The 27,168-nt window shown below is 44.4% G+C and overlaps 2 protein-coding genes across 3 annotated transcripts in view; one reads left to right on the top strand and one right to left on the bottom strand.

Annotated features, from left to right (window-relative positions):
• SH2D4B (SH2 domain containing 4B) overlaps positions 1 to 2,147 on the bottom strand; it is a 196,423-nt gene extending 194,276 nt beyond the window's left edge. For both annotated transcript variants that reach the window (XM_045025599.1, XM_045025600.1), the window contains exon 1: positions 2,030 to 2,147. In XM_045025599.1, coding sequence (XP_044881534.1) covers positions 2,030 to 2,045 — 16 coding nt within the window. In that variant the 5' untranslated portion in view covers positions 2,046 to 2,147. The remainder of the gene's footprint in view (positions 1 to 2,029) is intronic.
• The window catches only part of LOC123375039 (rap1 GTPase-GDP dissociation stimulator 1-like), a 61,826-nt gene that overhangs the window by 32,157 nt on the left and 2,501 nt on the right, over positions 1 to 27,168 (top strand). The window contains exons 7-12 of the mRNA XM_045025598.1: positions 973 to 1,116; positions 3,204 to 3,335; positions 9,195 to 9,329; positions 19,172 to 19,297; positions 25,232 to 25,371; positions 26,496 to 26,622. Coding sequence (XP_044881533.1) covers positions 973 to 1,116; positions 3,204 to 3,335; positions 9,195 to 9,329; positions 19,172 to 19,297; positions 25,232 to 25,371; positions 26,496 to 26,622 — 804 coding nt within the window. The remainder of the gene's footprint in view (positions 1 to 972; positions 1,117 to 3,203; positions 3,336 to 9,194; positions 9,330 to 19,171; positions 19,298 to 25,231; positions 25,372 to 26,495; positions 26,623 to 27,168) is intronic.

Genomic DNA, 27,168 nt, shown 5'->3' with positions numbered 1-27,168 from the left:
ATTTTAATGGGTATAAATGGAGATAAAAGGCACCCATTTATTAAAACAATCATAATCGGCAGTGGTTGACTAATGAGGCCAGTCTACTTCAGTGAATCAAATGATAGTTAATGCTAAATCAATCATTTTATGAAAATGGTATTTCCATGAATATTTCTAACTCCAAATGTTTACCTTTGTGTATTTATTTATAATTAAAGAGATCACACATCCAGGTTTCACAGAGACAGGCCCCTGTCTTCATATGATGTCCAAGGAACTTCTTTAGGGTGCCTGAAATGGCCCAGTTTTTAATTTCCTCCATCAAAATATTTGTGGGGTTTTATTTATGTTTTTTCAAGACATTGCTATCTCACACAATTTGTTCAGGGTTTATCAGAACCAGAAAGTCTAGTGGAATGAGTGGTCAAACAGCATTCCCCACACTGGAGTGAAAAGAGTAATAGCTAGAGATGTTATCAAAGCTGTTAATTTTGTTCAAACTCAATATTAACACCACTGGGAAAAAAAACCCCACTCTGAGAAATATGGCCATGGTGCTGCCAAGTTGCAAGCTAGCAACACCAAAACACAGCTATTAAATTATACTTGTCTTTCACATTAGTATTTTGCAATTCTCAAAAGATATCACTCTAGTTATAAAGTATGTGACACAGAACATCTGAAATGTAATTTTTTAAAAAGCACAAAACATTATAAATTGCAATAGAAATTCCACAGTTGCCTCATCGTCTCCCTCTCCCCCTCCCCTTGCTCAAAAAAATTACAATGATCTGTCTAAAAGGTGTATTTATTCTGAGTGTGGTGTTTTCCAATGGCAACATCCCTGTTTATGAACAAGAGTCCCACAAATTACTGCACCTGGAAACATCCTGACTTAAATTTATTGGGAATTTAGCCTCCTTGCATTCACTTTTTATGCAGTGACCCAAAGAGAAGCCATTAATATGCATGTTCTCCTGACCTCTGCAGATGCTTTGAAAGTGCAAATGGTAGAGGCGGGTGTGCATGAGGCACTGTCAGAGATCCTGCTGAGGCTCCAGGGAAGTTCACAGGCAGAAGATATGTGCAGTGTGAAGGCTGCATCAAATCTCATTGTGTCTCTGCTCCTTGGAGGTAAGATGCATGGAGAAGTAGTAGAAAGTCCCATTAGCAGCAGGGATTGCCATCTGCTCCTGTGCTTTCATTTCCTTTCTGCAGGCACAGCTGCAGTCTGTTGTTTCAAGATTCCTTGGGGGGAATTCTTCTCAACAGCCATTCTATTTATTTTTTTCCCCACTTACAGTATGATTGTTATGCTCAGGTTGCCATATTTTCCTCCAAGCATATACACATTTTGCCTCAGGCATTTAATGCCATTACGCCTGCTACTAGGTGGAGGCTAGAAATGCAATAGAATAGGGTACTGCTGCCTTAATTGTGGCTTTGTGTGTCAGTCCAGTCCATCTAGAGCTGGGTTTCTCCAACTTTGTGATAACCTGACTCCTGTGGGTAGCCAGAAATCTACAGTCCTCCCCAAAAGTAAGGAAAGCTCAGATATAGGGCCAAATTATACTTCTTGAGTTAGCCTCCAATTTTAAAGGGCCAGATCCTTAGCTGCTGTAAACCAGTGTAGCTCCACAATCTGGCCCATAATGTGAAGTGAAGGACTAAGAATACTACTGTTGTAGCATAGACAGTGCTCACATCAGTCTCCACAGACTAAGCTCTGCTGCTGACTAATGCAGTCATAGGTCTATATGAAGACCCTGTATCTGCCCCCTTTCTCATGGAGACATTTCACAGTATGATGGGTCCTTTCAAGTAAACTGGCTTCTGACATGGCAATCTGATAGACTGGTGTTCTCAATTTTTCCCCTCAATACACCTTAACTCACTCAGTACATTTAAGTACCCATTATGTATTCTTCATTCATTGTTCAAAAATGGACCAAGTATTTCAGCCATCTGAATTACTGAAGGAAACATAAGAATTTTAAAATTGCTTTGTATTACATGTTTCTATGTACTGAAAATGGAGAACACTAACCTTCTAGAATATACATTTTGCTGCCCCAGACCTTTCATTTCCTCAGTCACACTGCTGCACTGTGAGAAGGGACAGAGTCCAGCAGCAGCTTTTGAAAACAGAGAGCATAAAATGTCATAGAAAACATCTGAAATGCTGCTTTAGATCGGTGAGACACAGACTCCATACTCAACCATAAGGTAGAGCAGAAAAATGTTAGCAGCTATCTCTGCTGATCCTAATTGTAATTTGGTTCACATGGTTGACAGCTTTGCAGCATTTGGGGCTACATGAATTAAAGAATAACTGCACAGAATCATGCATTTACATTGCATCCTTTGCCAAAATCTCAAGGTAACTGACAATTTAATTAAACTTTTCTTAAAAATTATGAAGCTGTGGCAAACATTTCTGAGTTAAACACTACAGTATATTTGGATTTCTCAGTATAAAGAACTAGTTCCAGATTACTAATCACAAATCTATGGCTTGCATTCTTAAGATTGCATTTAGCCTATGCAGATCTCAATGAGTAATGTAGTGACACTGAACACTTGGAAACACAGTAGATACATGCTATTCCCTCTGTCCCCACTTGTAAATCCTATGAGATTTCCATGCATGGATTACATGTCTCACACACACACACACACACACACACACACACACACACAATTTAGCCTTTATCTCAACTGTGATCACATTGCCACTTAAGATTCCATCCTGCAAAGTACTGATTTCATGAGAAGATGAAGGAACTTAGCACTCTGCAGGACAGATTTATACAGGCATCAGTTCAACACAGAGTGAATGGCTCGGTTCCTCCAAATCTTCATATACAATAACAATTGTATTATGCCTCTGCTTGGGAGAAACCCACTAGTGGACTACCTGAATCACTTCACACTTTCTGAAGAGGATGGTCCTTTCATGCAAGACTGGAGCATATAGCAAAAAGTAGTGTGGGGAATCTTGCATAAGGCTACTAGCCATATACTGAGTGTGTGGATTAGTGTAAGACATCTGGAACGATACATTTTATAACTTTCACTTCACCTTCCTGCCAACTCTGATGTTCTGTTAGAGGACACAATAGTCTACAAACTTCTGAAACCTTGAGCAGTACTATTCTATAATAGATGCAAAGTAGAGCTTAGATGTACTTTTAGGCTTCTCTTCATTTATTGTATAACAGATGAATCCATGCAGAAGATGTTTGCTAATGGATGTGGCATTATCTACCAGAAGGTTGGTACCTGGCTTGCATCCAATCACCCCCAGCTGCAGCTAACAGGAGCACTGGCTGTTGCTAACTTTGCCAGGAATGGTAAGATTGCTTATTCATTACCCATCAAAGTGATCAAGAGAGGTGGTATTGTTTGTTTCTTATTAGAGAGTACAATACTATTAGATTTCATGGCACTCTCTCACTCGCATACACATTTTTGTTTTCCTATTCCATGGTGATGCATGCATCTTTACGTTATAGATGCTAATCATTTCAAGGTCATTGTGTGGGCAGGGCTCCAGCCTCACTCCGACTCAGTTAATATAGCTCCTGTTCTAAAGCATCTTCCACTATTCCAGTCCTGAAACCCAGCACCCCCACAAATGTCAAAGCACCTCAGTCCTGACCTGCAGTTTCATTTGCTGACTTACTTCAATCAATGGAAATGAACTATGCAAATGAATTAGAGGGAGGAAGTTCTGACTGGTTTAATTACCTCTGATGTCACAATGCTCCTCAGCCTGCAGCACCAAATGGACCCTGTGAGGAAAGCAGGTTTTTCTGGTGTTCCACTTTTCCAGTTGTCCCCCAAACAGATAGACTTTTCCCACTGATACCTGGAACTTTCCCTGAAACTAGAAATTAAGCAGGAGTAGTCTTGAAAAGTTCTCAAAATGCCATTGAATGGACTATTAGGCCTCATTTCACTCAGTCACTTGCTATTACTAGAGGGTTGAATGCTTTGCTTCTGTTGGTCAAGGTCCTTGCACATACTAGAGGCTTCATGCAACATTTCCCTCCTGCTCCTATTTTAGGGACTCCATGCATCCCACCCACTCTCTCCTCCTCTGCCAGGAGCTCTGAGTGCCTCCTATTCCCCTGATGCCAGGGGCTCTGTGTGCACCTCACTTCCCCTTCATTCTGATGTAGGATAAAACTTTCAAAATCACCAAGTGATGCAGGTTCCTTAGTGTGTAAGGCCCATTTCCAAAAGAGACTTACTTGCTCTGGAACATTTTACCCATAGTCATCTCAGAAGAAAAATTGAGTAGCTTGAACTTAGGAAAGAAATTTCAAGGGAGACCATTTTGTCACACTACGTACCCTCAGTGTAAAGAAAGCAACAGTGATTGCTAAGGACTATAAGCAGAGGAACATAAAGAAGTGGCATTGCCTATAGGATAGGAAGGAAGGAACTGCACTTATATTGATAGCACTGGTAAAAGGACATGGTTTCTAACAGCTAGGCCTTGGGCAGTGCCGTCCATAGAAAAACTCTCAGTTAACACAGTGGGGCTTTTATAACCCAACTTAAAGCCAGATGAATTCCTACATTTTGTGGGTAGTCATAATAAAATATTTGATCAGTTCTACTGGAAGAGCTAATGGAGCCACCCAGTCATTTTAACAGATGACATAGCCCCATCCTTAACTCTTTTTCTGTTCTCAAACTCCCCCCCCCCACACCCCCCTAAACACACATACACAGAGGCTTGAGTTCTTGATTGCATTTTACCTAGCAGTGAGCATTGTACATTATCGCTCACTGGAAATGTCCTCTATCCCTTTAAAAACTTGCTAACATAGATTTAATGTTTGGCTGAATGACTTTTTATTTTAATTCCTTCTCCCCCTGTGCCATTCCCTCCACCCCCCACATTAGACATTCTGGGTAGAAGAAGTGAATAATCCCTGTCTGGCCTCAGTCTGTGCTGCTGATGTATGCACAGTCTTTAATCTAAGTAAAAAAATCCTGTGACTATCTGATTGCAGTGCTAAGGGACCTCTGATGAGGCAGTGAAAAGATGACAGCTTTTGCAGCTGAGAAAATAGCTATTCCTAGCCAGTTTTAACAGTAAGCCATTAAATTGAAGGCACATGCAAGGCTGCCACCATACAGGCAAAAATCCACAGAAAGAGCCACTTGGGAGCTTTGCAACAGTCAAAGAAAGATGGCCACTAAAGGGATTGTGGCTGTTTGCATTGTCATTCTCTTTCTCTCGTTTGTGTATGTATAAAGTTAAAGTTCAGTGAAAGTGAGACTATTTCAGTATAGACTTGAGCCTATTAAAAAACCTCACACTACATATTTTACCTGTAACATTCTGTCAAACAAAACCCTTGACTTATTTCCCGAAAGGATACATGGCCACCCAAAGAGACTTGTGAATTTTCTCAGGCCTCTGATCTCAAAATATCCAGGATCTTGCAGGGGAGCATGTCTGAGAAATCACATACAAAATGTCACCATTAAAAGCTGCATTAATGAATGGAAATTGAAAGATTTTTCTTGAATAAAATTTGCAAAATTGGAAGGAATGTCAGTTTTCACAAGTACATGTTTAAATGTCACAAGTATTTGACAAGTTTCAACTGAGATATGTAACAAAGGAAAAAGCAAAGTTTAGCTGAAATGCAATAGTAATGATGATGCTAGAGACACATCAAAAAGGAACCTATGAAAAGAACCTTGCATCCCTCAGCACAGATCAGGAAGAGAGATACATTGCAGCGGAAAAGGCATTGAATAATCCTATGGTTTAGAACAGGGGTGGGCAAACTTTTTGGCCCAAGGGCCACATCTGAGTATGAAAATTGTGTGGCGGGCCATGAATGCTCAAGAAATTGGAGATTGGAGTGTGGGAGTGGGTGAGGGCTCTGGCTAGGAGTGCAGGCTCTGGGGTGGGGCTGGGAATGAGGGGTTGGGGGTGCAGGAGGGTGCTCTGGCCTGGGACCAAGGAGTTCAGAGGGCAGGAGGGGGATCAGGACTAGAGCATGGGGTTGGGGTGCAGGAGGGGGTCAGGGGTGCAGCTCTGGGCAGCGCTTACCTTAAGCACCTCCCAGAAGCAGAGGGATGTCCTCCCTCCAGCTCCTCCATGTAGGGGCAGCCAGGCGACTCTGCACACCGTCCCATCCACAGGAATGGCCTCTGCAGCTCCCATTGGCCATGGTTCCAGGCCAATGGGAGCTATGGGGGCAGCACTTGGGGCAGGGGCAGTGTGCGGAGCCCCCTGGCTGTCCCTATGTGTAGGAGCCGGAGGAGGGACATGCTGCTGCTTCCAGGAGCTGCGCAGAACCACGGCATGTACAGAGCGGGGCAGGCCCCTGACCCCGCTCCCCAGTTGGAGCACTGGAACAGGGTAAGCCCCAGACCCTGCTCCCCAGCAGAAGGAGGAGGGCCAGATTAAAATGTCTGAAGGTACGGATGCAGCCCCTGGGCTGTAGTTTGCCCACCCCTGGTTTAAAAGCAGCTAAATAAGGTCAATAAGTTGCAGGGAGGTAAATTCTGAACAAAAAAAATATGTATCAGTTGAAATAATTTTCTTGACTGTATAATGGATTTAAACCGCGGTGGACAAACTACGGTCCAGGAGCCACATCCAGCCCTCCAGCCTGTTTAAACCAGCCCTCAAGCTCCTGGGGAGTAGGGTCTGGGGCTTGCCCTGCTTCTGCGCTCCAGCTGGGGAGTGGAGTTGAGTCCAAGGCTGCTCCACACACGCATGCTGAATCTCCTGCAAGCAGCGGCATGTCCCCGCCCCCCCCCATCTGGCTCCTACACTTAGGAGCAGCGCGCGCTGCCCCTGCCCCAAGCACCACCCCTGCAGCTCCCATTGGTCAGGAACTGCAGCTAATAGGAGCTGCAGGGGCAGTGCCTGCAGACGGGGCAGTGCGCAGAGCCGCCTGGCCACACCTCTGCATAGGAGCTGGAGAAGGGACATGCCACTGCTTCCAGGAACTGCTTCAGGTAAGCGCTGCCCAGATCCTGCATCCCGACCCCCTCCTGTGCCCTGACCCCTCTCCTGAACCCCAACCCCCTGCCCCAGCCTGTAGCCCCTCCCACACCCTGAACTCCTCCTTTCTGGCCCCACCCCAGAATCTGCACCCTTAGCCAGAGCCCTCACACCCCCCCACCCCAACCCCATGCCACAGCCCTGAACCCCCTCCTGCCCTCTGAACCCCTTGGTCCCAGCCTGGAGCACATCCTGTACCCTAAATCCCTCATCCCCAGCCTCACTCCAGAGCCCACACCTCCAGCTGGAGCCTTTCCCCTCCCCACCCCATGCATCCCAACCCCCTGCCCCAGCTCAGAGCCCCCTCCCACACCCTGAACTCCTCATTTCTGGCCCCACCCCAGAGCACACACCCCCAGCCAGAGCCCTCATCCCCTCCCACTCCCCAACCCCAATTTCATGAGCATTCATGGCCCGCCATACAATTTTCATACCAAGATGTGTCCCTTGGGCCAAAAAGTTTGCCCGATCCTGATTTAAACCCTCTTTTAGAGCCAGATCCTCATCTGGTATAGCGCCATTGAAGTGAATGGAACTTCACAGATTTATACCAGCCTGTGGTATGCAGTACTCAGTTCTCTTTCCTATATTTTACCAATCTGAGTTTACATTAAAAGGGGGTGAGTGTGGGAAGCATTGCCCAGACTATAGTAAAGTTCAGCCACTAATACCAGAAATGACTTTTTTCCTCTGGGCCAATAATTATACTAGCAAAAATTATTTGCTTTTTGGCTGTATAGGCACCCTACTGCACCAAAGGGCATGTAAGTCCACCACACGCTCTTGGGGAAGGATATCCTGGACACACAGGAATTAAGGGAAGACATGGATTAAGAGAAATTAGAACAAGCACAAGAAGGATCTAAAGGAAAGTTTCCCTGAGAGCACAATTTCATGTCTTTCTTCTGTAGGAGGCTGCAGCAGCTCTGATAACAAAAGGGTTCTTAGAAATAAAAGGTATATGTAGCAGGGTTTCAGGCCAAAGAGAGGTTAGCCCTTGCTGGGCCAGTGTGGGGTTAGGGTAGGGGACATGAACCTGCCCTACTCCACTGGGTCCCAACCTAGAGCCACGTGGAACCAGCCTTCCTGGTTTCAGGTTCCCATATAAGCAAATGCATTCCCTGGGCCACTGCCTACCTTGGTTCCAAATCCTGTAGGCCCATAAAGGATAGTGGCTTCCTGTCTCCCTCATCCTACGTGGTCAACCAGGGTGCCACATTGGATTCAGCATGTTTGGCCTCTTAACGCAGCGGCTCTGGCAGGAAACTGTAGCACCCATCTGCTCTCCTCCTCAGTCAGCCCAGAGTGAGTTGAGCTGCTTCCTTTTATATGCTCCCTCCACCGGAGCACAGGGGCATAGCATCCCAGGCCCAAAGTGTGTCGTTAACCCTTGCTGGGCCAGTGCAGAGTTGGTACATCCCGTTGCAGTGTAATACACAGAAAACAAAGACAAAAGAGTTTCATGATAGGTACATCACTAAGGAGGGTATTTTGGAGAAAGTGCAATACAAAGCAGGGATTTCTTAGGACTGATTATTTTGTTCCGATTCTCACCAGTGTTAAACAGGTAACTAGTGTAATAAATGCAAGATCAGAATTTGGTCCCTTACACTGAAGAGGCTAAAGTAACTATGGAACCAATTCTCCTCCCACACCTGTTAATCAGCATTAATTCCTCTGAAGTTGGTGGAGTTATAGCAGTGTAAAATCAGTGTAAGTGAGATCAGATTCACACTAGATGGGCCAGATCCTCAGTCCCCCAAGATCTGTTGGTGCCTCTAAAGTGGCACTGAATGGCATTAAAGCGGCCCTAATGAGGCAGCAAAGGATTCTACCATCATGGAATTGGGGCTTGTTGGAGGGTAAACTGGGGGTCTACAGGCAGTAAGTCCAAAGCCCTAGCAGACCATTTTAGCTGGCATAAGTTAACTTGCACTGGAAGCAAGCTCAGGCAGGTGTAAAGGTAGCTTAAGGTCACCTTTGTTGAGCATAAGGGCAAGTTCTGTGCAGCTGAGGATTGCTATTGCTCTTGCTAAAAGGTGATCCCTGTTGAACCACAAAACATCCAATAGTTCCTGGTGTTCCCCAGTGGAACACTGCTGGGCATAACAACTATCACTGTGTCTCATCTCTCCTCCTGAATGTTTGTTTTCCCCTCTTTCTTAAGATGGCAACTGCGTACGGATGGTGCAGCTGGGAGTGGTACTTCAGCTTTTGGACCTTTTAGAGCAACACGTGGACAATGGGGATGTTTCTGTTCAACATGCTGCACTGAGTGCCCTTCGAAACCTTGCTATCCCAGGTACAGAGCTGGTAGACAATCTCCTATCCATAAACAACTGGTGTCCATGGAGGGACAGGTCAATACCTAGTGTAGATCCACTGAAGTCACAGATTCTGGTGCATTTTCAGATTCTGACAGGTATCTGACCTTTTTTTCCTGCAAAATAATTCATGCATGTTGTCATAGGTCTCACCCCCACTTAGAGCTGTTGGGTTCCAAGATGGGGACCTGCATGGACTCCCCTAAACTAAAATCCTAGTTTAGATCTGGTAAAAGCTGCCACCACCCAATAATGTACGTGTATTGGGACACAGTCCTTCCCCAAAATCCTTGGGGATCCCAAGAGCCCCAAATCCATGGAGTTCTTACACCTAGGAGAAGTAAACCATTCCCCCCTGCTTCCTCCCCCCTCCCTTCTCCTAGGAGAGATACTGGGATTCAACTACAGAGGGATGCCTTCCTCCTCCCTCCTCCCCTTTCCCTGAGAATTCACCCAAGGAAAGATCAACCAAGTCCTTAACAGAAAAGATTTATTAAAGAATAAAAAGAAAGTAAACTGTCTCTGTAATACCAAGATGGAACAATACACAGGGTCTAAACTTATCAATCTCTGGAGAGAATCCCCCCTCCTTTCTTTCTCAGTAAAAGCAATAACAGTACAGAATTAAAGAAATTCTATAGCAAAACACACAATTGCAAATACAGAAATAACAATATAAAAATACTAGTTCCCTTTCTAATACTCACTAGCTTGAACAGAAGAAATTATTGCAGAACTCTGAGAGGACTTGATTAAGACGTCTGGACTCCTTTAATTCCAACTAGCGAGTCACTCAAACAAAGGACACAGGAAAAAAAACTTCCCTCCACAGGGATTTTAAATTATCTTGTCCCTGATTGGTCCTCTGGTCAGGTGTTCACAGGTAGAAAAAAAAACCTTAACCCTGAACTAACTGTTTATGACACATGTGAATAACTGACTGGGACTACTCATGTGCAGAAAGTTAAGGAGCTTGCAATTATTCACAGGGATCTTATTAGTCACTACTGAAATGGCTTAACATTGCACACAAATACTATATAACAGGACAGGAAATGAAGAACAGTAGATACACTTTAAGCAGTGTAGGAGGCAGGAAGGAATTATATCCCACTATATCTTCAAGGGATTTTACAAAACTGCTCCTCTCCTTCTTTGAAACCAATACTAATTTAGAATCAGTTAAAATTTGACCTATATGTTGCAGTGTAGAGTTTCTGCTCTTGAGATCATTAATAAATACATCATCTCATGTCAAATGCAGCTCTGCTGTCTGGGAGTGCAATTGAGAGTAGGAATTAATTTGTCAGAACACTTCTAACAGTACAGTGCCACCCAAAATGATGTTGGGGCAGTGATTTAGCACTGGCTCAGAGGAAAAAGTGCCAGCTCCAGAGCCACCAATACTGTACACCAATCTGCTGCAACAGGGTGTTCTTGGAGGTCCCCTCTCTCAATACTAAACTGACCAGGTTGTTTAACTTGTCTGAGCACAAAATGGTGACTTTCTATGATAAAAATGTCCAAGAGTTTGTCAAAATAAAGCAAAATTAGTGCCATGGAATATATTTGTATCCTTCTCCTATTGACTAGTAGCTAGATCTTGTGCCTCTTCTCCACTGCCTCCTTTTAATATTTGGCAAATGGTCTCTCTCTGAAGAAAACATGTCTCATTTCAGAAGTTCATTCATTTCTCTCAATACTCATGTTTAAAGTTGGGTACCCTGGTGAACTGGGTGGGGCCTGGGTGTTGATCAAACTAGAGTGATAAAGTTGGCCATAACCTGTGTGTGTATTTTTGTTTGTTTTTTTAATGCAATGTGCTTCAGAGCACAGTCCCTGTCAATTGTTCTAAACTGGTGATATTCATTTGAAAGGTGAAGAGGAGAAATTTTCAAAAATTTTCTAATGCAACATCTTGCATAAACCAGCATATATGTGTGTGTGTGTTAGTGGATACAGCCCAACATACAGGTGTTTCTTGGTGCTAAAAGTGTACAACAATTTTATGGCATATTTAACCTGAGCTGTTTTTAATCAAAATCAAAGTATTTAAAATGTTTCTGACAATTTTGTTAAAAAAAATTTTTTAACAAAAATGAAGCTTTTCAGTAATGTTGAAACATCCCATTTTGACATTCTTGGAACTCGCTGTTTCAGTTTTTGAAACAACTTTCCAAAACAAGTTTTTACAAGTTTTAAAAGGATCAAAAATCCAAATTAAATGTTTTGATAAAAATACTGTTTTGGGAAATTTCATTATTTGCTTTTGATCAATTTTAGAACAGATTTTTTTGAAATAATGGAATTTCCCACAAAATGGAAAATCCAGTTCCCATCCAGATCAATATTTAAACCATATTTCCTTAATTTAAGAACAATCTGGCATTGCGTGACAAATATAGCTATTACTGCAAAGTAGCTTTAGTTACAAGTGCATAACCGGGTCAAGTCCACAAGATGTCCATGCTATGCAGGCATATAAATCCCAAACAAGTCATATACCTACCCTCCTACATGGAAGCTCTTATGTTGTGGTGCAGGAGCACAGAGAAGGACGAATGTTTAAAGCAAAGACAGGTGATTTATTAGTCATAACCTAGAAGTAACAGATGGTTGAGCACTACTTCCTATTTCAGGGAAGCCTTCTAGCACAGAAATGCTGAGATAATACCCATGCTTATATACAGCAAAAATTAATAAGCTATTCTACAGACATCACATTCTACTGATGGTCTGACTGTGCCTTTGCATGTGAACTAACCTAAAGTTTCTGCTCTCCAATTCCTGGAGCTCCTTAGCGCTGACCTTCCACTGTCTCTCTGCTTGACTTTAACCAGGAACCTGTTCCCTTCAGTGGCTAAGCCTTAGGATCATGTGTACAGCCCCTGATTTGGCAATGACAGTACTTATCCTGCATCTGCTTTTTAAAAAGCTCCTTTCCAGGATCTTGTGGCACCTTTCCTCACTGCTGCACTACACAGAGTAGCACAAGGCAGACTCTTTACAAACAAACAGTCTGACCTTGGAATACAAACACTGCTGCTGCAGTCTCCGGGAGGAAATTTAACAGCTGTTTAACAGTACAGAGCAATACTACACAACACTTTAAGCCGGGAAGGGGGAAATAATACCTTATCCAGCTGAAACAGTGAGGGTAATTTAGGTAGGCAGGATGTAATTACATACATTAGAATGTAGGGTGCGATTTTCAAAACTTCAAAAACTCTCATTGACTTTATCCTTGTACTAAATGCTGTGGGATCTTTAATGATCACAAGTAGCGAGGATATTGATTAATCTCTCATCTGAAAGATAGCTCTTCCAGTGCTCAATTCTCCTTAACAGCAGTCTGGGACATTGGTATGATACAAGCTCAAGAGGAAGAACTCCCTTCAGTGAATCCCCAATCCCACTTTCTGTAGTATAGTACCTAAATGTTCCTTGGAGATTTCTTAACCAAGCAGTGAATGACCCAGACCTTGCGTAGTTTATAGGATCTAACAAGATGAAGTTTAATTCCTCCTGTATCCTTCCTTGCTAGGATAGACCAAATGCCAGCCAATCTTAATGGCTTGTGCGGTTGTACTTTAATGTGTTGAACTATGTGTTATCAGATATTTGTGCATTGATCTAGAGTCTAATTTAATTTTGGTAATCTTCTGGTGATCTTTTGAAGTGTGAGTTTCTTCTGGGAAACTAACAAGCTGTGCCTCAGAACATGAAAAGGAAAAAAAATAATAGATGAGGGCTATATAAAGAAATCTATCTGTTACCAGAGGCTGCATGAAAGGAACTAATAAAAGCAACTGGAGAATTTTAAAAGAAAGAAAATCCACACACTGTGATTTACTTAAAAGGAGCAGTAATGTGCGGAACACAGCACTTATAAATTCTGTGAAATCCTATTCTCATCCCAGGTCTTTGCTAGCCATCACCACTAAAGTAAACTTCAAAATATGGAAATTATCAGCAGAGCTCCCATACTGATGACATACGCCCCTTCAGCATTAATACTGCACAGGCTACACCTTTAAAGGGGCATAAGATAAAACTGCAAGGGAAGTCAAACAGAACATAAGATGGAAATCAATTAGATACGTTCTAAAACTTACAGATAGGCACAAGAGGTGTTGTTAATTGATTCAAACTGAGTAGTACAGAGGGGGGTTTCCTAGTGAATTCTACTACAATCAAGAGACTAGGGTTTGAGCTTGTGCTACTGGAACCAAAGGAAATTACAAACAAGGTAATTAACAGTTAGTATCTGTTTCTCAGCATGCCTGCAAGGTCGGTAAGGGAAAGGACAGAAGGATTCTTGCCTGATGCAGTTGCCCCAGGAAAGACAAAAACATGCAGAAGGGGAGGATAAAATTACTTTGGAGAAAGTCTTTGGTAGCTAAGTTAAGCAGCATTCAGGCTTTTTCCAGAGAAGCTTCTGATCATTACCAGGAATTACTGCACTAAAGCATGGTGCGGAGAAACAGGATTAGGAAGGGAAGCAGAGCACAGAAGCAATGGTATCTGCAACAAAAGCATCAGGTGTCTCAAATACAAAGGCACTTCACCCTCCAAACAAACTGAAATTAATTATTTTTACTGTATCTCCTTTTGGATAGGGATAAACAAAGAAAGAGCACAATCTTCTGAACCCTGCCCACATTCCAACAGGTTTGAAAACGCAGTGAGTGAGTGAATGTGTTTTCACAAAAACAATGTTTCTATGGCCTGGTCAACACTAGGACTTTAATTCAAATTTAGCAGCGTTAATTTGAATTAACCGTGCACCCGTCCACACCAGGAAGCCATTTAATTCGACCTAGAGGACTCTTTAGTTCGAATTCGGTACTCCACCCCGACGAGGGGAGTAGCGCTAAATTCGACATGGCTATGTCGAATTAGGCTAGGTGTGGATGCAAATCGAACTTACTAGCTCCAGGAGCTATCCCACACTGCACCACTCTGTTGACGCTCTGGACAGCAGTCCGAGCTTGGATGCTCTGACCAGCCACACAGGAAAAGTCCCGGGAAAATTTGAATTCCTTTTCCTGTCTGGACAGTTAGAATCTCATTTCGTGGTTGGACATCGGGGCGAGCTCAGCAGCACCGGCAGCGATGCAGAGCTCTCCAGCAGAGGAGTTCATGTAATCTCTGAATAGAAAGAGGGACCCAGCATAGACTGACCGGGAACTCTTGGATCTGATCGGTGTGTGGGGCGAGGAGTCTGTGCTTTCGGAGCTGCGCTCCAAAACACGGAATGCAAAGACCTACGAGAAGGTCTCCAAAGCCATGAGAGACAGAGGATACAGCCGGGATGCCACGCAGCGCCGTGTGAAAATCAAGGACCCCAGACAAGGCTACCAAAAAATCAAAGCGGCAAACGGATGCTACGGAGCCTGCCACCACTGCCCCACCAGTGACCATGGACTCTGACGATGGGACAGTGTCAACGGCCAGTTCCTCGGCGATGTTTGCGGATGGGGAAGATGAGGAAGGGTTTGTGGAGGACGAGGCAGGCGACAGCGCTTACAACGCTGGTTTCCCCGACAGCCAGGATCTCTTCATCACCGTCACGGAGATCCCCTACCAACCGTCCCTGGCCATTAACCCGGACCCTGAATCAGGGGAAGGATCACTCGGTAAGTGCTTTAACCATGTAAACTTTTATTCTTAATATAACAGGAATCTGAAGTATGTGAAAAAGAGGTCTCTCTATATATGGGGATAGAACAGAAATCCTCCTGGGAGATCTCCACGAAGCTCTCCTGGAGGTAATCGAAAAGCCTCCGCAGGAGGTTCCTGGGGAGAGCTGCCTTATTGGGTGCTCCGTGGCAGCACACTTTTCCGCGCGAGGCTTTCATGAGGTACTCAGGGAGCATTGCCTCCCCGAGCACGGCTGCATAGGGCCCAGGTTTGTGCTGGCTTTCACGCAGCATGCGCTCTCTATCTCCTTCAGTGACCGTCCTCAGGATGATCTCGCTCGGAGAGTCCTGCATCTAATTAGGGGAATTACTGTAATGTTACGCCTGGTCCAGAGTATTTTTCAAAAAACTCCGGACAGACGGCATAGCACAGACTCAGCACGCTGCTGCGTGACGAGCGTAACGGAAAGCCAAAGAATCAAATGGACGCTCATGGAGGGAGGGGGGACTGAGGACGCAAGGTATCCCACAGTTCCTGCTGTCTCCGAAAAGCATTTGCATTCTTGGCTGAGCTCCAAATGCTTCTAGGGTCAAACACAGTGTCCGCGGTGGGTCAGGGCATAGCTCGGCAATTTACGCACCCGCCCCCCCACCCCCAGAAGTGAAAGGGAAAACAATCCTCTGTTGACTCTTTTACATGTCACCGTATCTTTACTGAATGCTGAAGATAGATGCGATGGTGCATCACTGAACACCGACATCCTCACTCCCCCCCTGCCATGGGTGGCTGACGGTACAATATGACTGATATCCATCGTCATCATCAGCCTATTGGCACACGGGGCAGTGCAAAAGGACTGGTAACCATGCGTACTAGCATCAGTGAGGTCGATCAAGGGCGCCTGGCCCTAATTTTTCCTGGTAGATGGTGCAGTATGGCTGGTAACCGTCCTCATCATAGCAACAGGGGGCTGAGCTTCATCAGCCCCCACCCTTCATGTGTAAAGAAAAGATTCAATTGCCCCTGGACTAGCAGCAGGATGCTGGGCTCCTCTCCTCCACACTCCTTAATGTCCTATCTGGACTATCATAGCAACTGGAGGCTGCCTTCCACTCATTTCTCACTATCAAGGCACTGTGTCTTATTCCTGCATTCTTTATTACTTCATCACACAAGTGGGGGGACAATGCTATGGTAGCCCAGGAAGGCTGGGGAAGAATGGAATGAACAGGTGGGGTTGTTGCAGGAGCACCCCCTGTGAATAGCATTCAGCTCATAATCTATGCAGGATCTGACACAGAGCAGCTGTGCTCTCTGGTTCTCTGATACAGTGGTTCTCTAGTACACTTGCCCATATTCTAGGCAGGACTGATTCTATTTTTACATACCAAAAAGGAGGGATTGACTTAGGGAGTCATTCCCAATTTTGGCTTTTGTGCCCCTGGCTAAGAGCAGCCAGGGGCACTTATGACAGCAGCAAATGGTGCAGTGCGAAAGGACTGGTAACTATGCCCATCTTATTACCAATTTATGGTATGGTAGATGGTACAGTATGGCTGGTAACCATCTCTGCTATCATGCAAAATCAAAAGCATGCTGCTGTGTAGCGCTGCTGGACCGCCTCTGTCAGCGGCATCTAGTACACATACGGTGACAGGCACAAAAGGCAAAATAGGCTCCATGGTTTCCACGCTGTGGCGTCTGCCAGGGCAATCCAGGGAAAACGGGCTTGAAATGATTGTCTGCTGTAGCTTTCCCGGAGGAAGGGATGACTGACGACATTTACCCAGAACCACCCGCGAAAATGGTTTTTGCCCCATCAGGCACTGGGATCTCAACCCAGAATTCACAGAGACAGACTACACTGTGTTCATTGTTCGCAAAAATTTATCTTTGCAAGGAATTCACTCCCTTTTTCCCATCACACAGCTTCGACTGTCTCCAGACCTGCCACAGCATCCCCCTCACAGAGGCTGGCAAAGATTAGGCGGCGAAAGAAAAAGACAGGGGACGAGATGTTCGCTGAACTTATGGGGTGCTCCCGAGACGAGGCGGACCAGCAGAGCCAGTGGAGGGAGACCCTCTCTCTGTACCAGCGCTCACACAGCGAACGGGAGGAGGTGGCGTGAGGAAGACAAGCAGTCGACTCAAACGCTGCTTGGACTAATGAGGGAGCAAACGGACATGCTCCTGCGCCTTGTGCATGTTCTGCAGGACCTCAGGCAGGAGGACAGAGCCCCCCTGCAGTGTATCGGCAACCGCCCTCCCCCGCCACAAAGTCCCATACCCCCCTCACCCAAAATAACCAGAAGGAGGGGCGCCAGAGGCCGTGTAAACTGTCACTGCACCCCAGCAGAGTGCTCAAGTACCGAAAAGCTCTCATAGCCTAAATTTTGAGAAGTCCTTTCCTTCCCGCCTCACCCAAGCCCCCATCCCAGTTTCATCCCCTAACTGTCTAGTTGATAATAAAAAATAATTTTCTGTTAATTACTGTTTCCGTCATGATCTTTTAGAGGAGACTGTGTTTGAAGGGGGGGAAGGGGGTTGGTAATTTGACAGGACAATCACCTTTACCAGGGTACAGACATGGGGGCAGGATCAGCAGCAGGTCACACACACACTGCAGTCAGTACGCACCCTGGTCGGTATGGGAGGTGGTTTGCAGGTTCTGTGTGGGTGGGGGGGGGTACGTGACTTTGTAGCGGGGGAGGAGGGTTACAGATCTCATGCAACGGTCCCTGTCCTGGACCACAGAGCCACGCAGCAGAGGAATCTGTATCCGTCCTCCCCCGCCAAAAGGCCACAGAGTCCCAAAAAGGAGGGATGGCAGGCTCCGTTGAAACATCCATTCCGGCACTCCAGACTGCTCTGGGAGCAGGAGCCTGTAATTCCTCGAGTTTACAGGCGGTTTTTACATCACTGCACACCCTACCCAGCACAGTCCGTGTCCCAGTTTCAACCCTGTAATGCAAAGTCATCAATAAAGAAACCTTTGTAAAGTTACAGTGGAACATGTATTTTATTTTTAAACGTGTGTTGGAAGTTGGGGAAGCGGGGTGGGTGGGGTATGTAACTGCAGATGCTAGTCAACAGTAACTTGGTAAAGAAACAGGGGCAGGTTCAGCTTCTCTGTAAAGAAACTGAACAGTCACAGGTCACGCTGCTCACTGCTACTTGAAGAGTTCCTTGTCGCTGTGCAAGGCGCCTGCACAGAGCTTCACGAGCCAGGGCATTAGCGGGTAGGCTGGGTCCCCGACGATCACTATAGGCATCTGCACATCCCCAAGACTTATTTTGTGGTCCGGGAAGAAACTACCTTCCTGCAGGCGTCTAAACAGACCACAGTTCCTGAAAACACGCACGTCATGAACTTTGCCTGGCCACCCAACGTTGATGTTGGTAAAACGTCCCCCATGGTCCACCAGTGCTCGCAGCACCATTGAAAAGTAGCCCGATTTCTCAGCAGCTGGCTGTGGAAGAGGTGGACGATAAGGTGCGAGGAGTTGACAACGGCCATAACTGCAGCAGGATCCGTGCTCAAAGTGCTGTGGCGCCCGCGCTGTCACTGAGCAGAAAAGTGCACGAACAGATTGCCCGCAGGCGCTTTCAGGGAGGGAGGGAGGGAGGGAGGGCGTGATTGACGGTTCAATGATGACAGTTACCCAAAACCACCCTCGACACATTTTTCCCCCCAGCAGGCATTGGGGGCTCTACCCAGCATTCCAATGGGCAGCGGGGACTGCGGGAACTGTGGGATAGCTTCCCACAGTGCACCGCTTCCAAAGTCGACGCTGGCCCCGTTACTGTGGACTCAGACAGTCGAATTAGTGTATTTAGTGTGGATACACAAATTCGACTTCATAAGGTTGATTCCACAAATTCGAGTTAAGTAGATTCGAAATAGTCTTGTAGTGTAGACGTACCCTATGATATGCGTAGTTCAGTATAAGACCAAAAGGTTTGGTCAATTCTGACCTTTATTTGAACCAAATTGAATCATTACAGGCTTACCCCTTGTCAATGTTCAGTAACCACAGAAAAAGCAACTGTTACACTATGAGTTGAATATATCTAACTTGTCTAGATACTTGTATGGTCTACATCATTGTAGTATTTGAGCTACAAGTTCATGTTCTCCAAAATGATCAAATTCTCTCTTTCTGGTTCCATTTTCTAGTTGCTAACAAGGTTCAGATGCTGGAGGAAGGCGTAGCAGAGCGGATCCAGATGCTTTTGAGATCAGAGATGGCTCCTGTGCAGTTTAAACTTCTTGGAACACTGCGAATGTTAATAGATGGTCAAGGTAGAGAATTGCTGAGCACAGACTAATGTCACCTTGAAATGTTTCGCGAGCTACAAGTGAAAGGGAAAATACACTTTGGAAATGTGAAAAGACAATGGGCCAACTGCTTGGCAGATAACTCCACTAAGCCAGCAGAGTTAAAACAGCAGAGAATGTTGTCCAGTGTGTCAAGTCTACTGGAGCAAAAAACTCAAGCATCTTGACAGCAATAGATGAGATATGGAAAGGCCTGAACAAAGAAGCTGCAAAAATCTAAGTGAGAGATAACTAAGGCCTGAACAAGAGATTTTTAATGGAGTTACGCCAGCATAAAATTAGTACAATGGTAGGGAGAATCAAGGCAAAGATTTAGAATCTGACAGTTTAAAGTGAGTGAACAGTGGAACTGGAGACTATAAAGGATCAAGAAGATGTGGAGTGGAGGCAAAGGTTTCTAGCACTCTAAAGCATTTCTGTAGGGTCCCGATTCTTACAGATTTATCCTACATCCTGGTTGTATATCTTAAAAAGCCCTGAATCTCTTTTGGGCACTGTAACAGGATGATATCGTGCGCTTAAATTCCATGTTTGGAAGCCCAAAGCCTACTGTTGGCTACACAGATGGGCATGAAGTATGACAACACTCATTTAATCATCTAATTGCCATTTTGAGAACCAAGATGCAGGAATGGGTGCTCAGCTTAGGCATCCAAGTTTGAAAATTGTGCTCTCCATTTACCGTAATACAGTGATTCAACTTACCACAAAACAGACAGTATCCTACCAGAATATCATGGCATGAGAAAGCAAATCCCGTGCTTTTTTGATGCAATATCTTAGTTATTTCAGCGCACATGAGCAGCTAACCTAGAACAATATTCCTCATAGACTTGTGCATCAGGTTTAAGGACCAGTACAAGAAAAAAAAATCCAGAAAATTGAGTGATGGGTTCCCATTTCAGAACTGTCACATATTGCTGGCACACGCAGAGTAACGTCTTAACTCATATAGATTCATCAGCTAGGTGGGGGAAACATAGGCCTGATTCGCTACTGCCTCACATAAAGTACCACCGTTGGTTTGGCAGCAATTTGCATTCATTTTGCAAATGAGTACACCAGGTTCAAGGCAATGGAGAATCAGGCCTATAATCTGTGTGATCAGTACAAAAATCTTTCGTTCAATGGAAAGTTTCCATTTACATCTCACCACAGTAGATGGATGATATTACAAACTACAAGGAAGCTTAGCATAATAAAAGTATTTTTCCTTCTCATGCTAAAACATTCAGTCTGTCATGATTATCTGAAGAATATTAAAGGTGACAACTTCGGAGTTGAGAAGACAGGCATCAGAGGATACATTTTGGAAATTAAGAAACATTAGGATAAGCCCTGAATTACAAAAAGCTAAGAGGCCATTTCTGCTCTTGCTCACACTGGTTGTACGCCAATAATATTCCAATGACTTCAGTTCAATTATTTTCGATTTACATTGGTATAAGTGAGATCAGAAATTGGCCCCAATGAGACAGCACTAGCTAAAACAAGAACCCTCTTCTGAATTTGAAATAATGTAGCATGTTCTAATGTAGAATAGGAAAAATCTAAAATGCTACCTAAGTTTTATCCTTCCATGGTAGTAAGTGCAGAAGCTGCCCGTCTTTAATTGCCTTATGTTCTATTTACCCATGAGCCAACATTGACCTTAATTAACAGAAACACTCTCATGCACATGTGTCTACTAACAAGTTCCTACTAAATTAGTTAATTGCATTATCTAGTGTAAATTTGTTACTCTGACAATTGCTGGGCATGCTGATGCTTGCAGAATTGAGAAAGGCATGTTTTTCTCTAATTATAGCAATCTAGATGCCGTTGTGCTTATCACGGTCAGCATCACACCACCAAAAAGGAGGTACTTCCCAACAGTGACTCCTTTCCCCAATGTATTGCTGATGGAGCCACACTGATGGATTTATGCACCTAGCCACATGGCCACAGTAGCTTTTTAAGCAATAGCTGGATGTTAGGAAGTAGGCACAATTCACACAAGGCCCACATTCCATAAATTGAAGATATAAAGATGTCTCTCCTTCTAAATGGTGTCTAATTAGACTTGGGCTTAGAGTGTTTTATTGCCAGCAGAGTCAACCGAAAGTCCAACTGGATAAGAAACTGGGTCAGGGCCTCTGCCTTGAGCAAGCCTTTTAAACTGGTTTTACTTGCCAACATGGCACCTCTTAGAGGAAAGCTGTTTGGACTCTAACTGGACTGCTCTTATCTCATGAGACAAACACAAGCAGTTCTGGCCTCAAACCGCTGCCATTCTCTCTCTCATGAGGTGACTTGCGGTGGTAAGTGAAAGTCTCTGTCATTCTGCTGGGTGAAGAGATCCTCACTCAGAAAAACAGTGAAAGGGCGATCTTTGAACAGCTCCAGAAGCGCTGAGAACCAGTTCATGTTTATGCTGCCACTCTGACTTTGTCCTGTCCACCCTTCCTCGGTATTCTGGGGCTGAGAGAAAATGGAAGAAAAATATAAAATGCCCTCCCTCCCCACACCCCTAGCATGTTTTTAAGAGTGTGGATCTGGAGTAGATGCTAAAGTCATCTTATGCTCCTATTGGACCCATTTTGAGTAGGCCTGGCAAACACTACAGCCTGTACCAAATGAACTCTGTTCAAGACATAAAAGGCATATTTCATGCCCAGATGAAGCAGGGAACATTGCAGGGCAAGAAGGAACACCTCTTAATCCTGGATTTCTTACGTGTGTACATCATGGCCCCATGGCAACCAAAAAAGTCAACCAACATTACCCCCACTCCTGAAAAGCTAAAATAAATAAATCAGTCTTTAAAGTCAACTGAATCACAAACTACAAGCTAGAGCTAAAGCTTAAACACGATAGAAAAGGGCAGGTCTGTTCTATGACCACTCTGGCTGGTGCGTAGAGAGGAGTTAAAGGAGTGGGAGGGGAGGTTGGGTAGCTATATCCTGTGGCTATGGGGCACAGGGCATTGTGCACCCCTCCCCAACTATTAATTACTGCACTAAATGCTTCTGTGGCCATGTGGATGAGCACTCTACTCCTACAGTGAGGCTTAGGAGAGGTGACACAAGTTGCATCTCATCTCTTGCTCCTACCTCATCTCTTAAAAATATACATTGAAAGGACACCTCCAGGTTTAACTCTGGCATTTATTTGTGAAGTCCTAAGACCTTATCCTACAAAAAGTACTGAATACCCTCAGCTTCTATTGCATGCAACAGGGACTGAGGCACTAAACGTCTGCCTGGTGGTGCTCAGACCTTCGCAGGAGTGGATCCCTAGATAGCATCATATTTAGTTAGAACAAAATACTTTATATGCCTTAGTCCCCCTTTTCTCAGCACTTTTTCTTGCACTGAGTAGCACTTTCCAGATTCTAACTATTTTTAATCAGTAGCACTTTGTAACAATGTGGCTTTAATTAAGTTAAATTGCAATAATGTTCCTGTGGAACTGTGTGTGTTACAACTATATGGATATCAAAGGAGTTTATCAGGATTATGCATAACCTCTCTTTTGCTGTTGTCAGAACTTTTAAGGGTTGTGGCAGCAATTTTTTTCAGAAGCACTAGGCTTCATGAGTTACTGCAGACAATCAGAGGCTCATTTTGTTATAAAGAGGGTTATCAAGCGAGTTGTTTTTATATGACACCCACAAAGATTAGAATTTCTGACATCTTGATAGCTCATGAGAAGTCTCTGGTCTGATGAAGGATGGGTGAATAGGTTCAGATAAAAGAAGAACCTCCTGCAAACATTGTTCAAAATTTGAATTGAGTCTGACAAATAAAAATGTTCTTCTGAGGTTTGAGAAAGTTTATTTAATTTTTCTCCTAAGTAACTTTGAATTTCCAGTTGCTTCTGAAGTTTTGAACTGGTAAGGAATCTTTGGACAATTTCTCCCCCCGCTCCTCCCCCAAAAGTGCTGATTTGTCAAAACTTAAACATTTTTGCAAAAAAAAAAAAGTAAGTTTTGATGAAAATTTTGTCCAGAAGTTTTCTTAGGTCCTGGATGGATGGTTATAGACAAATGACACCCCACCCACCCACAGAAAAGCCAATAGCCCAGTGGTTAAGACTCTCACCTGGGATGTCACCCAGGTTCAGGTCCCTACTCTTTCCTGATTTGGAGCAGGGTCTTGAATTGGATTTTCCATGTCCCATAGGTGTGCCCTAATCACCAGTTTTTGGTTATTCTGGAGTCTGACCAGACCAGCTTAATCTTTAATTCCTGGAGTCTCCTAGACCAGTGGTTCTCAAACTTTAGCAACCCAAGGACCCCCATTTTGATTGAAATGTTTTTGTGGACCTCCAAGCCCCTCCCCTTCCCCCAAGGCCCCGCCCCACCTCTCCTCTTACCCACCTCTTTCTGCCCCCCCAACCCCCAGTGTGCCCTGTCCCAGCACCTCCTACATGCCACTGAACAGTGAGAGAAGTTGATCAGTGGGGCCCACAGACCCCCTGGAGTGCCCTCACAGACCCCAAGAGGTCCACAGACCCCAGTTTGAGAAACGTTGTCCTAGACAATCCTGGGGGATTGGCGACCTAGCTCTGGCTGGGTGTAGCTCTGATATTTTTGCAAAAAATTTAAAGGGGCTCTATTTTGTGCCAATGCTGAACAAAAACAAAATTTCAAAACCTCAAAATTTTGCATAAGATGGAATTGTTTTCCAGCCAGCCCTCCTTTCTTCTGCTGGGAGTATTATGGCAGCATCCAAAAGTCATATTCTGGATATGGTCCTAGTTATATTTTAAGCTCTTTAGGGCACAGACCATCTTTTCATTTGTACAGCGCCTAGCACAGAGTAGTTCTAGTCCATGACTAGGACTTCTAGGCACTACCACAATACAAATAATGATTGTGCTAGAGGCATTGGACTATAGCATTAGACAGTCCCTGCTCTGAAGAGTATACAGTCAAAGTTAGGACAACACTTAAAGAGTGAGTGCAAGAAACAGAGGGAATGGGGGAGAGAAGACAAGGGCAGCTACCTTATGCCTTCTATAAAAGGCAACGATAATAGTAATTTTCATTTCAAGGGACCTCAAAACACTTGAGATGTGAATTAAGTATCGCTACAGCTCAGGCAGAAGATACAGATTAGAGCTGTTTTACAGGTAGGTAGCCATGGGTACAGGAGCAGCAGAAACTCCCTAAAAGTGGGAGGCCCACAGGTGCCTGAATCTTGGCCCCGCCTCACCCCTTCCCTGAGGTCCTGCCCTCACAGTGCCCCTCCTTCCAAGCAGGGCCGGCTCCAGGTTTTTTGCCACCCTCGGCAAAAAAAAAAGGTCAGAGTGCCGCCCCTTGAAAAGGGCTGCCCCAAGCACATGCTTGGAATGCTGGTGCCTAGAGCTGTCCCTGCTTCCAAGACCTTGTACCTCAATTGCTCCTCTCTGCCCTTTCCCTCCTGTCCCTTCTTACAGCTGGTAAGAAGTGGGACTTTTTAAAGTGATGGAGCCACAGACACCCCCCACACACAATTCTGTACTCCTGCATGGATATCTTAAGTAACTGGCTCAGGGTTGTACAGTAAGTTAGTGGCTAGGCCAGAAGCCCAGCTGCCATAAATCAGTGTAGCCTCATTGATTTCAATGAAGCAAGCCAGTTTTATAAGAACGGGGATTTTGCCCAAGTGCCAGGAATCCTAACTCCCATTCCCCTGTTCTAACACTCAACAACATTTTAATTTCTTGGAACTTATGTCTGACTGACGTGTACTGTAGTCCCAAACAGCTTGTTTGTAGAGTGTGGTACCATGCACATCAAACAGCAGTATCCTTCAGTAGGGCAAGTGAGGACATCAGCAGAATTAGACAGCTGCAAGGATTCTCTTTTAGACTGCATCCTCTCTACTACAGGCTCTGAGTAAACACCTGGACATGCCATTCTTCTCTTTTCAGCTGACACTGCAGAGATGCTGGGACAGGACCCCCTGCTTATCAACAGACTTGTGCAATGGTGTGATGCCCAGGAACATGCTGGTGTTCGTGGAGAAGCAAACCGATTGCTGGCATCGCTTTTGCGGCACAGCAGATCCCAAGTATGAAATTACTGGTATAATTTTTTTTTTAATTGGCAGGAGTGCTCACTGCCAGGCTGGCATCCTTGTTGCTGTGTGCTTGCTGACAGCACACACAGCAGCCGTGCAAGCTTTTCCATACCACCCCTCCAACATGCCTCAGATGGACCCCTTTCTGGGGTAAGAGAGTAGATCGCCCTTCATAGCTAGAGTCCTTTGTGCTGACACTACCCCTAAGGGAGTCACCTAGTGCATTCGTGGTGGCTGTTTTGTGACATGGACACCTGTCAATTAGAATGGACTTAATTCAGCACATTAATTTCAGACATCAGCTGGTAATAACTTTCAGTCACTCAGCAAGATGAGCTGGATTTGAACCAGCAACCTAGAAGAGAAAAATACCATAACTGAATACCAGTTCCTAACTCCTCCATCAAGCATCCTAAGTACAATCTTCTTTTTCATAAAGATTTTACCATGTTCAAACATGAAACCAATATTAAACAAAAACAAAACACAAACAGTTGAAAAAACCCACCTGTGTCATATCAAAATCTCTTTCAGAAATTCTACTGAATTCACTTAGGCTGCCTAGTCCTTACTTCAGGGAGGGGTGAATGTAGATTTTCTGATGACGATATGCTGTTGATATGTTAGCAAAGGCTTTGGTGCTTATGCTAAGGCTATTCTGATTGATTATACAGAAGCCTCTCAACTGCTGCTTTATTTTGAGAGGATGTAAAATGGAGTTATAATTTGCATAAAGTTGGATAAAGCAAAATTGAGTCACTACTAATTTAGAAGCTTTAATAATTAAAAGTTTGACCCTGATGAACCACAAGAGTAAAAGAAAAAGGAAGTACCTCTAAACATTGATATTTCAGCTAAATGAATTCAAGGTGGCTTTCAAGCTGAGGTGAATGACTAATGCAGACAAAAAATTCTCTCTTTGGCAGTGCAGGCAAAATACAACAAATGTATCCAGATTAGCACTTCAGTGATGGCAGGGGAACCATTTCCAATCGATTCAGAGACTTTCAGGGGTGAACCGTGATTTCCTTTTGTCACCTCAGTGTTATTTGTATCTCAGCTTTTGATTTGTGGTCCTTTCACCTGACCCATTTCTTTTGTTTGACTGACAACAGGAAGTGGTCAAAGCCATCCAGCAGGCACAAGGAATGAAGCACCTGGTTTCCATGACAACAAGCGAACATGTTATCATGCAGAATGAAGCTCTGATTGCACTGGCCATAGCATCTGCAATTAATTTAGGTATCCTCCCTCCCCCAGAGCATTGGCCCGAGTACCATTTAAGATGATGTTCTTGTTATTAATACAAGTGTTTTATAGCCCTGCTAATTTTCAGTGATTTACAGAATTTATGGAAGGTATATTCCTAGCCTTGAAAAGCTTATGGTCTATTTTACAGTCAAAAGTACAGAAGACAGAGGGACTGGGGATTACCACTGAGAAGCAGGAACAAGGGATTTCTTGAAGAGGTTGGTTTTTGGGAGGGATTTGAATAATAGAGGATGCTTGGTAGATGGGACAAGAAGTTATTTGATAGCTGTTGGGCAGTGTGTTAGAAGGCATGAAATCAAGATCATGACAAAGGGAGAATCAGGAAGAGCAGAAAGGAAGCAAGAATTTTAACAGGGGAAAGGAGTGTAGAGATGTTGGTGGAGTCAAAATTATATAGGGCATTCATTCTTAAACAACAGGCAAGATGATTCAAGGAGAAAGCAATGTCAAGGTAGACAGGAAGAGGACTGTAGCAGAGGCATTTTGGATAGACTTGAGAAAGTAGAAATGACAAAA

This window comes from Mauremys mutica, chromosome 7, assembly GCF_020497125.1.
Source record: "Mauremys mutica isolate MM-2020 ecotype Southern chromosome 7, ASM2049712v1, whole genome shotgun sequence".
NCBI classification, from domain to species: Eukaryota; Metazoa; Chordata; order Testudines; family Geoemydidae; genus Mauremys; species Mauremys mutica.
This window is presented reverse-complemented; position numbering and strand designations above follow the sequence as displayed.